Raw genomic sequence first — 13,380 nt, 5'->3', positions numbered from 1 at the left:
TTCATGGTGCTTAGCGACGAAAACATTGTTGCTGGGGTCATCATTCGGTGTCGCTGTCACTCATCTCTTAATGGAAGGCCCATGATCTTTCATGTTTAGCCACAGCACTCCTATTTCCATTAAAAGCCCCCTGGGTGTGCCCACACCTGCATAGTATTCTGTTCTAATCTTATTGTTTTGATGGTAAACACACCTACCGTCTATTCACAGAGCCTTTAAGGTTGTCCTCTTGAATGCTGTTGGCCAAGGTTCTTTGACCAGAGCTTGTGACCACTGTGGAACCCCTAGGTTTTTCATACCAGCAGATGGCGCTGCAGTACAGTGTTTTGAGGGGTTACGATCAGGTGAATGCCTGCATTACAAGGCATTTTAGCCTGTAGGAGACTCCACGGCAGGACAGCTCACTGCAGCCCAGTTCAGCCACATTAAAGCCTGTGGAGAGAGTTTGAACATCTACAGTCTTGGGTACTCTAGGGTACACTTAGTGCTCAGGGTAAAATAAGTGGGTACTAGACTGTGAATGTAATTGATTTGGGTAAGAGACATATACAATAAAATGTGTAATGTGGACCCAGAGGATAGCACTTACAAGTATTCATAAAAAAATGTCTTTCCAATGTGGTCCTCATGCACACATGCTCTCTCACTGTCTCGCCCTCTCTGTCTTTTCTCTTCTCACCTCTCTCTCATCATTAAGAGTAGCTTGCACCTAGGCCGGACCGTCTGGGAGAAGACATGATTAATGAGATCTACTCATCCCTCTCCCCTCATTCCCCTCCCTCATATCGCTCCGTCTCTCTCTGTCTCTTTGTGTGTGATCAAACCATTTATCCTGTAATTAGTTTTATTTAGAGCACTATGGATATTGTGATATTTCATCACATTCGGACAGAGTTGAGACTCTTCATTTGGACGGACTTGAGTCTCTTCATTCGGACGGACTTGAGTCTCTTCATTCGGACGGAATTGAGTCACTTCATTCGGACGGACCTGGGTCACTTCATTCGGACGGACCTGGGTCACTTCATTCGGACGGACCTGGGTCACTTCATTCGGACGGACTTGGGTCACTTCATTCGGACGGACTTGGGTCACTCCATTCGGACGGACTTGGGTCACTCCATTCGGACGGACTTGGGTCACTTCATTCGGACGGACTTGGGTCACTTCATTCGGACGGACTTGGGTCACTTCATTCGGACGGACTTGGGTCACTTCATTCGGACGGACTTGGGTCACTTCATTCGGACGGACTTGGGTCACTTCATTCGGACGGACTTGGGTCACTTCATTCGGACGGACTTGGGTCACTTCATTCGGACGGACTTGGGTCACTTCATTCGGACGGACTTGGGTCACTTCATTCGGACGGACTTGGGTCACTTCATTCGGACGGACTTGGGTCACTTCATTCGGACGGACTTGGTCACTTCATTCGGACGGACTTGGGTCTCTTCATTCGGACGGACTTGGGTCTCTTCATTCGGACGGACTTGGGTCACTTCATTCGGACGGACTTGGGTCACTTCATTCGGACGGACTTGGGTCTCTTCATTCGGACGGAATTGAGTCTGCCAGTTGGGGATACATCTCAGTGTATCCGCATGTTCCGTGGCCTCTCCATCCCTCCCTTCATCTCTCACAAGGGGACTTTAAGTGCTCACTCCCGTTGGCTCTGTCTGTCTCCCAGAGGCAGCCTTTTATACACACACTCATTTGACACACTCACAAGCATGCACACTTATTCTCCGCACTGTATGTCTCAAAGCTGATCCAATCATGTTGGCCAACTCACACTAAGATGCACTTCTCTTTTGCCTCTGTCACACAGGGACAAACTCCTGGCAGGTCCCTGAGACCAACGGGGCCATCGTCCAGGGTGGCTATGGCCACAGCAGTGTGTATGACAGCTCCAGCAGGTGTGTTTACGTCCACGGGGGCTACAAGGCCCTGCCTGCCAACAAGTATGGCCTGGTGGATGAACTGTATCGCTATGAGGTCCAGACACAGACCTGGTGAGTGATATTAGCTTGGTAGAGTGTCTGTCTGCCTGGTTCTCTGTCTCTGCCGGCCTCTCTGTCTGTCTCTGCCGGCCTCTCTGTCTGTCTCTGCCGGCCTCTCTGTCTGTCTCTGCCGGCCTCTCTCTCTGTCTCTGCCGGCCTCTCTGTCTGTCTCTGCCGGCCTCTCTGTCTGTCTCTGCCAGCCTCTCTGTCTGTCTCTGCCGGTCTCTCTGTCTGTCTCTGCCGGTCTCTGTTTTGTCTGTCTGTATGCCTGTCTCTGCCGGTCTGCCTGCCTGTCTCTGTTTGTTTGCCTGTCTCTCTGTCTGCATGTCTCACTGTTTGTGCTTGTATCAGTGGATGCATATTCACTTGAGAGTTCAGCTGTATCAATTTGCCAGCCCTGAGAAAAAGGTGTGTAAAGTAAGCATATTTTCCCCAGTGCCCCAGTAGCATAATGCATTTATTTGCTTAACTCCCTACTTACGAGGCAATGCATTTCATGTATTTCTTTGCTCCCTCTGTGTTGGAGTTTAGACTTCCTGAAAGTCTACTTGTTGTCAGGATGAGTTTAAAACAACACTGTTCAATGGTGAAACCCCCAGTGATCTATGTAGAGAATTAGTCTTGGGGGGCCTACAGAAAGTGAAGAAAAGCGTAGTGACAGGCAGTGAGCACACTGGTCAGGAGTGGTTTGGAGCTACAGACGTTCTATTGGACCTGGCACGGTCTAATAACAGGTGGGTAGACTGGGTGGGCTGTGTGTGAGACACACTCAGGACATTCCTGTGTGTGTGTGTGTTTTGGTTGGTCCTGTCTGTTGAGACTTTCTCTTGTGTGGACGGCCATCGTCCACTGCAACATGTTTTCGGCTGTCGTTTCCATTGGAAGTGAAAACATTGCCCTGCGGTTTGTTTAGTGATGTTCAGTGTACAGATGTTTTGCAGAAAAGCAAATTGCTTTGGACACTTTTCACATCCCTTATATTAGGTAGATGTCAGCCGCCATGTTTAACACCAAGATGCTTGTCTTGCCTATGTTCAGACACGGTGCCTAGACGCTCACTGCTGGATAGTTGAAAAGCCCAAATTGAAAAAGCACACCAATGCAATAGTCAGCATTATATTGCTGGGAGGTACACATACGACATTATATTGTTGGGAGGTACACATACGACATTATATTGTTGGGAGGTACACATACGACATTATATTGTTGGGAGGTACACATACGACATTATATTGTTGGGAGGTACACATACGACATTATATTGTTGGGAGGTACACATACGACATTATATTGTTGGGAGGTACACATACGACATTATATTGTTGGGAGGTACACATACGACATTATATTGTTGGGAGGTACACATACGACATTATATTGTTGGGAGGTACACATATTTACACACACAGTGCCAAACTGGCTGTGACCCCACTCTCCAAGGGTGTCTCATTAATACACACGTGTACATGTGAGAAATGTAACAAATATAAGCACCACCTTATTATTATTATTATTATTATTATTATTACCTCTACATGAACATACAGCACGTTCTGGAAAGTTGAGAGATTAGCGAGAGAGATTTACAGTGAAACAGAGATTGTATGAGAAGGGTGATATGAAAGAAGGGTGAGTGGCCTCCACTGAACCTTGACAGAGGGATGGGTGACAGAGGAGGGTTCCCCCTTTGAATATCCCCCACTCCCTCGCTTTCTCTGTTTCATCTGAGCAGAGGTTTCATAGCTGTAGAAAGTGAGGGGATAGTCCCACACACACTGCCAGGCTAGTGATAGTGCAGCTGGTCCTGGCTAGGCTAGTGATAGTGCAACTGGTCCTGGCTAGGCTAGTGATAGTGCAGCTGGTCCTGGCTAGGCTAGTGATAGTACAGCTGGTCCTAGCTTATCTAGGGATAGTACAGCTGGTCCTGGCTAGGTTGCTGGTCTTGGCTAGCCTGTGGATAGTATAGCTGGTCCTGGCTTGTCTAGGGATTGTACAGCTGGTCCTGGCTTGTCTAGGGATTGTACAGCTGGTCCTGGCTAGGCTAGTGATAGTGCAGCTGGTCCTGGCTAGGCTAATTGGTCCCGGCCAGGCTATGGATAGTGCAGCTGGTCCTGGCTAGGCTGGTGATAGTATAGCTGGTCCTGGCTAGGCTAGTGATCGTGCAACTGGTCCTCGCTATGCTATGGATTGTGCAGCTGGTCCTGGCTAGGCTTATGGTCCTGGCTAGGCTTATGGTCCTGGCTAGGCTATGGATAGTGCAGCTGGTTCTGGCTAGGCTAGTGATGGTGCAGCTGGTTTTGGCTAGGCTAGTGATGGTGCAGCTGGTCCTCTCTAGGCTAGTGATAGTGCAGCTGGTTCTGGCTAGGCTATTGGTCCTGGCTAGGCTATGGATAGTACAGCTGGTCCTGGCTAGGCTTGGGATAGTATAGCAGGTCCTGGCTAGGCTAGGGGTAGTACAGCTGGTTCTGGCTAGGCTAGGGATAGTGCAGCTGGTCCTGGCTAGGCTAGGGATAGTATAGCTGGTCCTGACTAGGCTAGGGATAGTATAGCGTGTCCTGGCTAGCCTGTGGATGGTACAGCTGGTCCTGGCTTGTCTAGGGATACTATAGCTGGTCCTGGCTAGGCTTGTGATAGTATAGCTGGTCGTGGCTAGGCTCGTGGTTGTATAGCTGGTCCTGGCTATGCTCATGATTGTACATCTGGTCCCGGCTAGTCTGCTGGTCTTGGCTAGCCTGTGGATAGTACAGCCGATCCTGGCTAGCCTGTGGATGGTACAGCTGCTCCTGGCTTGTCTAGGGATAGTACAGCTGGTCCTGGCTAGGCTTATGGTCCTTGCTAGGCTATGGATAGTGCAGCTGGGATAGTATAGCTGGTCCTGACTTGTCTAGGGATAGTACAGCTGGTCCTGGCTAAGCTTATGGTCCTTGCTAGGCTATGGATAGTGCAGCTGGGATAGTATAGCTGGTCCTGACTTGTCTAGGGATGGTACAGCGGGTCCTGGCTAGGCTTATGGTCCTGGCTAGGCTATGGATAGTGCAGCTGGGATAGTATAGCTGGTCCTGGCTAGACTAGTGATAGTATAGCTGGTCTTGGCTAGGCTTGTGATAGTATAGCTGGTCTTGGCTTGTCTAGGGATAGTACAGCGGGTCCTGGCTTGTCTAGGGATAGTACAGCGGGTCCTGGCTTGTCTAGGGATATTACAGCGGGTCCTGGCTAGGCTTATGGTCCTGGCTAGGCTATGGATAGTGCAGCTGGGATAGTATAGCTGGTCCTGGCTAGGCTATGGATAGTATAGCTGGTCTTGGCTAGGCTCGTGATAGTATAGCTGGTCCTGGCTAGGCTCGGGATCGTACAGCTGGTCCTGGCTAGGCTCGGGATAGTACAGCTGGTCCTGGCTAGGCTCGGGATAGTACAGCTGGTCCTGGCTAGGCTCGGGATCGTACAGCTGGTCCTGGCTAGGCTCGGGATCGTACAGCTGGTCCTGGCTAGGCTCGGGATAGTACAGCTGGTCCTGGCTAGGCGCGGGATCGTACAGCTGGTCCTTGCTAGGCTCGGGATAGTACAGCTGGTCCTGGCTAAGCTGCTGATCCTGGCTTGGCTATTGGTCCTGGCTAGGCTGTGGATAGTACAGCGGGTCCTGGCTAGGGATAATGCAGCTGGTCCCGGCTAGGGATAGTGCAGCTGGTCCAGGCTAGGCTAGGGATAGTATAGCTGGTCCTGGCTAGGCTAGGGATAGTATAGCTGGTCCTGGCTATGCTAGGGATAGTATAGCTGGTCCTGGCTAGGCTAGGGATAGTATAGCTGGTCCTGGCTAGGCTAGGGATAGTATAGCTGGTCCTGGCTAGGCTCGGGATCGTACAGCTGGTCCTGGCTAGGCTACAGCTGGTCCTGGATCGGGATACAGCTGGTCCCTGGCTACAGGCTCGGGATAGTACAGCTGGTCCTGGGTCCTGGTCCTGGCTAGGCTAGGGATAGTAAAGCTGGTCCTGGCTAGGCTAGGGATAGTACAGCGGGTCCTGGCTAGGTTAGTGGTAGTACAGCGGGTCTTGGCTTGGTTAGTCATAGTACAGCTGATCCTGGCTAGGCTAGTGATAGTCCACTTGGTCCTAGCTAGACTAGTGATAGCACAGCTGTTCTTAAGCAGAACCTGGGGACTGTGCACCTTGACCCTAGCACAGGAGAGGAAGGAAGGTGGTAGATTGGGCTCAGACATATTCCTGTACAGTTTCGTGTGTGTGTGTGTGTGTGTGTGTGTGTGTGTGTGTGTGTGTCCATGGTGCCACATTATTGATGGCGTCTGTCTGGGTATTTGATCTAGCCTATGGAGAGTGACCTTCAGACCAACTGTTCCCTTACATAAGCCACGTGACCCAGACTGGCCCACACACTGCTGTAATCCACACCCAGGGATGGACACGCACGCACTCGCATACACTCTCATAATTGACACATTAAAACATTAGCATGGTGACTGAGTACAGTGCTGATGTGTGTGTGTGTGTTGACAGGATGATCCTGAGAGAGAGTGGTCTGGCGCGGTACCTCCACACAGCAGTGCTGAGCAGTGGGACTCTGCTGGTGTTTGGAGGAAACACCCACAACGACACGTCCCTCAGTAACGGAGCCAAGTGCTTCTCTGCTGACTTCCTGGCCTACGACATGGGTAAGTACCAATCATATGCATGCACACATCATAGTTAAGAACCACATCCTCCTCATCTGTTGTTGGTATAGCTGGTCGTGGCTAGGTTAGTGATAATGCAGCTGGTCCTCGCTATGCTATGGATTGTGCAGCTGGTCCTGGCTAGGCTAGTGATAGTGCAGCTGGTCCTGGCTAGGCTATGGATAGTGCAGCTGGTCCTGGCTAGGCTTATGGTCCTGGCTAGGCTATGGATAGTGCAGCTGGTCATGGCTAGGCTAGTGATGGTGCAGCTGGTCCTCACTAGGCTAGAGATAGTCCATCTGTTGTTGGTTTGACGCAATCCTTATGTTTTGAGCTGACTGTATTTGACTCCTGTTTATTTTGCTTTGAAAATATGAGTTACCAGCTTCAACCTCCGGGCATATGGTACAGGAATAGAAGTGACCTACTTTACCTGTACTTAAATAAGTATAACCAACCCCCCCACCTTACAATACCACACATTCCTCCATGCAAACATCATACGTGTGATGTGATGTTCATTGCTACAAGCGTGTGCCCACCCACCAACTCACTCTCATCAGAGTTGAACCCTGACCCCTAAAGCCATAGTTGTCATTTGTCATTCTCCACTGTTAGTTGCCTCCCAGGCCTAGGTCCACAGAGACACACACACATTGTGTGTAACCAAAGAAGAACTGACAGGTGACATTCTGCAGCCCTAGGGTAAGGGTGTTCACTGACTTTTGACCTCAACATATAGCAGCACTAGGCTTTATGAAAGTCAAGTTGAAGTGCAAAGCTAAGATACACTACATTACCAGAAGTATGCTCGTCGAACATCTCATTTCAAAATCATTGGCATTAATATGGAGTTGGTCCCCCCTTTGCTGCTATAACAGCCTCCACACTCCTGGGAGGGGTTTCCACTAGATGTTGGAACATTGCTGCGGATACTTGCTTCCATTCAGCCACAAGCGCATTAGTGAGGTCGGGCACTGATGTTTGGCGATTAGGCTTGGCTCGCAGTCGGCGTTCCAATTCATCCCAAAGATGTTCAATGGGGCTGAGGTCAGTGCTCTGTGCAGGCCAGTCAAGTTCTTCCACAAACCCTTTCTTTATGGACCTCACTTTGTGCACAGGGGCATTGTCATGCTGAAACAGGAAAGGGCCTTCCCCAAACTGTTGCCACAAAGTTGGAAGCACAGAATCGTCTAGAATGTCATTCTATGCTGTAGCGTTAAGATTTCCCTTCAATGGAACTAAGGGGCCTAGTCCGAACCATGAAAAACAGCGCAACCATTATTCCTCCTCCACCTAATTTTACAGTTGGCACTATGCATTCGGGCAGGTAGCATTCTTTTGGCATCCGCCAAACCCAGATTCGTCTGTTGGACTGCCAGATGGAAAAGTGTGATACATCACTCAAGAGAAAGCGTTTCCACTGCTCCAGAGTCCAATGGTGGCGAGCTTTACACCACTCCAGCCGAAGCTTGGGATTGCTCATGGTGATCTTAAGCTTGTGTGCGGCTGCTCGGCCATGGAAACCCATTTCATGAAGCTCCCGACAAACAGTTATTGTGCTGACGTTGCTTCTAGAGGTAGTATGGAACTCGGTAGTGAGTGTTGCATCTGAGGACAGACGATTTTTACGTGTTACGCGCTTCAGCACTTGGCGATCCCGTTCTGTGAGCTTGTGTGGCCAACCACTTTGCGGCTGAGCCTTTGTAGCTCCTCGACGTTTCCACTTCACAGTAACAGCACTTAACCGGGGCAGCTCTAGCAGGGCAGAAATTTGACGAACTGACTTGTTGGAAAGGTAGCATCCTATGATGGTGCCATGTGGAAAGTCACTGAGCACTTCAGTAAGGTCATTCTACTGCCAATGTTTGTCTATGGAGATTGCATGGCGGTGTGCTCGATTTTATACATCTGTCAGCAACTGGTGTGGTTGAAATAGCCAAATCCACTAATTTGAAGGGGTGTCCACATATTTTTGTATATATAGTGTATCTTTTCCCTAGAGGTGAATACCCAGCCTCGGATACCTGAGATGGAGGATCACGTTCTGTTGTAACAGTTACGGTAGACATTCTTTACATTTGAAAAGTGGAACTAGCCATAAACCAAAAGGTAGTCGTAACTCATAATAGACTTCATTTCTCCGGGAAAGTTGTTTTGCTCTTGTATTTGGAGTTAGTACTAAAGGTTTAGAGCTATGTGTGTTCCTTCCTGTGTGTGTTTTTGGACCCCCTGGGTGTTTTACGTGAGATCTGATGTGAGTAACAGATCACCTTTCAGTAATACAGTGGGGATCATTAACGCCCCATAAAGAGCTATAGAATGGGAGCTGGCCAGATGGCGTCTGCTCTTATATGAATATTCGTTTTGAATACAGTGACTCTGCAGGGGCATTACAGGGCATGCTGATGACAGAGAGGGAAGGAAGGAAGGAAGGCAGGAGGTGATGCAGGCAGGGAGTGATGGAGGGAGGGTGTGATGCCGGAAGGGCGGGAGAGAGGCAGGCAGGCAGGGAAGGTGTGATGCAGGGATTGGAGGGAGGGTGGGATGCAGGGAGGGAGGCAGGCAAGGAGGGAGGGTGTGATGCAAGGAGGGAGGGTGTGATGCAAGGAGGGAGGGTGTGATGCAAGGAGGGAGGGTGTGATGCAAGGAGGGAGGGTGTGATGCAAGGAGGGAGGGTGTGATGCAAGGAGGGAGGGTGTGATGCTAGGAGGGAGGGTGTGATGCAAGAAAGGAGAGTGTGATGCAAGGAAGGAGGGTGTGATGCAAGGAGGGAGGGTGTGATGCAGGAAGGGAGGGTGGGATATAAGGAGGGAGGCAAGGGGGAGGGATGCAGGAAGTCTGGGGAGCAAAAGGGAGGGAGAGACTACGGAAAAAGAAGGAACAGCACATCAGAAATCAGCTCAATGTAATAGAAGAATCCATAGACTTTAACCACTTCTGGGAAAATTGTTAAACACTAAACAAACAACACGAAGAGTTATCTATCCAAAATTGACATGTAAACCCCTTCTCCAATATTTTTGGCCCTATAACAAAGAACAAACAGCAAAAACATAAACTCAGCAAAAAAAGAAACGTCCTCTCACTCAAATGGAATAATGTGTCCCAAAGGGGGACAAAGGGGGGGTCAAAATCAAAAGTAACAGTCAGTATCTGGTGTGGCCACCAGCTGCATTAAGTACTGCAGTGCATCTCCTCCTCATGGACTGCACCAGATTTGTCAGTTCTTGCTGTGAGATGTTACTTCACTCTTCCACCAAGGCACCTGCAAGTTCCCGGACATGTCTGGGGGGAATGGCCCTAGCCCTCACCCTCCGATCCAACAGGTCCCAGATGTGCTCAAAGGGATTGAGATCCAGGCTCTTCGCTGGCCATGGCAGAACACTGACATTACTGTCTTGCAGGAAATCACGCACAGAATGAGTAGTATGGCTGGTGGCATTGTCATGCTGGAGGGTCAGGATGAGCCTGCAGGAAGGGTACCACATGAGGGAAGAGGATGTCTTTCCTGTAACGCACAGCGTTGAGATTGCCTGCAATAACAACAAGCTCAGTCCGATGATGCTGTGACACATCGGCCCAGACCATGACGGACCCTCCACCTCCAAATCGATCCCGCTCCAGAGCACAGGCCTCGGTGTAACGCTCATTCCTTCGACAATAAACACGAATCCGACCATCACCCCTGGTGAGACAAAACCGCAACTTGTCAGTGAAGAGCACTTTTTGCCAGTCCTGTCTGGTCCAGCGATGATAGGTTTGTGCCCATAGGCGACGTTGTTGCCAGTGATGTCTGTTTAGGACCTGCCTTACAACAGGACCTGCCTTACAACAGGACCTGCCTTACAACAGGTCTACAAGCCCTCAGTCCAGCCTCTCTCAGCCTATTGAGGACATTCTGAGCACTGATGGAGGGATTGTGCGTTCCTGGTGTAACTTGGGCAGTTGTTGTTGCCATGCTGTACCTGTCCCGCATGTGTGATGTTTGGATGAACCGATTCTGTCCAGGTGTTACACGTGCACTGCGAGGACGGTCAGCTGCCCGTCCTGTCTCCCTGTAGCGCTGTCTTAGGCGTCTCACAGTACGGACATTGCAATTTATTGCCCTTTAGTGTCCTACGTTTTCATACCTGTGACCATAATTGCCTACCGTCTGTAAGCTGTTAGTGTCTTAACGACCGTTACACAGGTGCATGTTCGTTAATTGTTTATGGTTCATCGAACAAGCATGCGAACAATGTTTAAACCCTTTACAATGAAGATCTGTGAATTTATTTGGATTTTTACTAATTATCTTTGAAAGACAGGGTCCTGAAAAAGGGAAGTTTCTTTTTTTGCTGAGTTTACATGATCAAATACAAATCTTAGAATGAACTATTAAAGACTTCCAGAACCCACTGAATTTTCCAATGACATTGAATGAACTACAGGACAAAATACAAACCCTCCAACCCCGAAAGGCCTGTGGTATCCTCAATGAAATGATAAAATATACAGATTACAAATGGCTATACTTAAAACTTTTTAACATCATCTTTATCTCTGGCATCTTCCAGTCCACAAAAGTGTAGACAAATTTGACCCCAATAACTAGCATGGGATATGCATAAACAGCAACCTTGGGAAAATCCTCTGCATTATCATTAACAGCAGACTCATATTTCCTTAGTGAAAACAATGTTCTGAGCAAATGTCAGATTGGCTTTTTACAAAATTACCCAATGACAGACCCAATTCACCCTGCACACTCTAATTTGACAAACAAACAAACCAAAACTAAGGCAGTCTTCTCATGCTTTGTTGATTTCAAAAAAGCATTTGACTCCATTTGGCATGAGGGTCTACTATACAAATTGATAGAAAGTGGTGTTGGGGGAAAAACATACAACATTATAAAATCCATGTACACAAACAAGTATGTGGTTAAAATTGGCAAAAAACACATTTCTTTCCACAGGGTCGTGTGTTGAGACAGGGATGCAGCTTGAGCCCTACCCTCTTCAACATGTATATCAACGAATTGGCGAGGGCACTAGAACAGTCTACAGCACCCGGCCTCACCCTACTAGATTATGAAGTCAAATGTCTACTGTTTGTTGATGATCTGGTGCTTCTTCCCCCAACCAAGGAGGGCCTACAGCAGCACCTAGATCTTCTGCTCAGATTCTGTCAGAACTGGGCCCTGACAGTAAATCTCAATAAGACAAAAATAATGGTGTTCCAAAAAAGGTCCAGTTGCCAGGACCACAAATACAAATTCAGTCTAGACACCGTGGCCCTAGAGCACACAAAAAACTATACTTACCTCGGCCTAAACATCAGCGCCACAGGTAACTTCCACAAAGCTGTGAACGATCTGAGCGACAAGGCAAGAAGGGCCTTCTATGCCATCAAGAGGAACATAAATTTTGACATACGAATTTTGGATCTGGCTAAAAATACTTGAATCAGTTATAGAACCCATTGCCCTTTATGGTTGTGAGGTCTGGTGTCCGCTCACCAAGCAAGAATTCACGAAATGGGATCAACACCAAATTGAGACTGCATGCAGAATTCTACAAAAATATAAAAATATCCTCTGTGTACAACGTAAAACACCAAATAATGCATACAGAGCAGAATTAGGCCGATACCCGATAATAATCCAAATCCAGAAAAGAGCCAGAGCCATTCAATTCTGCAATCTCCTAAAGGAAGCGATTCCCAAACCTTCCATAACAAAGCCATCCCCTACAGAGAGATGGAGAAGAGTCCCCTAAGCAAGCTGGTCCTGGGGTTCTGTTCACAAACACACCCCACAGTGCCCCAGGACAGCAACACAATTAAACACAACCAAATCATGAGAAAAAAACAAGAAGATAATTACTTGACACATTGGAAAGAATTAACAAAAAAACCAGAGCAAACTAGAATGCTATTTGGCTCTAAACAGAGTACACAGTGGCAGAATACCTGACCACTGTGACTGACCCAAACTTTAGGAAAGCTTTGACTATATACAGACTCAGTGAGCATAGCCTAACCATTGGAAAAAGGCTGCTGTAGGCAGACATGGCTCTCAAGAGAAGACAAGCTATGTGCACACTGTCCACAAAATGAGGTGGAAACTGAGCTGCACTTCCTAACCTCCTGCCCAATGTATGTCCATATTAGAGACACATGTTTCTCTTAGATTTCACAGACCCAAATATAATTCAAAAACATATCCAATTTTGATAAACTCCCATATCTATTGGGTGAAATACCACAGTGTGCCATCACAGCAGCAATATTTCTGACCTGTTGCCACAAGAAAAAGTCAACCAGTGAAGAACAAACACCATTGTAAATACACCCCATATTTATGTTTGTTTATTTTTTTCCTTTTGTACTTTGCATATAATTTACATTTGAAATGTCTTTATTCTTTTGGAACTTTTGAGTGTAATGTTTACTGTTCATTTTTATTGTTTATTTCACTTTTGTTTATTATCTACTTCACTTGCTTTGGCAATATTAACATATGTTTCCCATGCCAATAATGCCCTTAAATTGAATTGAGAGACCGATGGAGATACACAGAGACTCAATGTTTAGATTCGAAGAAAGAAACTCCATTAAAGGGGAATGATTATTTTCTAGTTAGGATCCAGATTAGATGTTTGAAAAAAGTTTAAACATTTTACTCCATAGCTTCCAAGCCTTCTCATGCAGTCATGGAAGGTCACT

General features: G+C 47.8%; 1 protein-coding gene across 2 annotated transcripts in view; it reads left to right on the top strand.

Annotated features, from left to right (window-relative positions):
• The window catches only part of LOC112253122 (attractin-like protein 1), a 385,056-nt gene that overhangs the window by 63,992 nt on the left and 307,684 nt on the right, over positions 1-13,380 (top strand). For both annotated transcript variants that reach the window (XM_024425061.2, XM_024425060.2), the window contains exons 9-10: positions 1,832-2,015; positions 6,515-6,669. In XM_024425061.2, the coding sequence (XP_024280829.1) occupies positions 1,832-2,015; positions 6,515-6,669 (339 nt within the window). The remainder of the gene's footprint in view (positions 1-1,831; positions 2,016-6,514; positions 6,670-13,380) is intronic.

This window comes from Oncorhynchus tshawytscha, linkage group LG06, assembly GCF_018296145.1.
Source record: "Oncorhynchus tshawytscha isolate Ot180627B linkage group LG06, Otsh_v2.0, whole genome shotgun sequence".
Classification (NCBI taxonomy): Eukaryota; Metazoa; Chordata; class Actinopteri; order Salmoniformes; family Salmonidae; genus Oncorhynchus; species Oncorhynchus tshawytscha.
The sequence above is the reverse complement of the archived record's forward strand: the minus strand, read 5'-3'. Positions and strand labels throughout refer to the sequence as shown.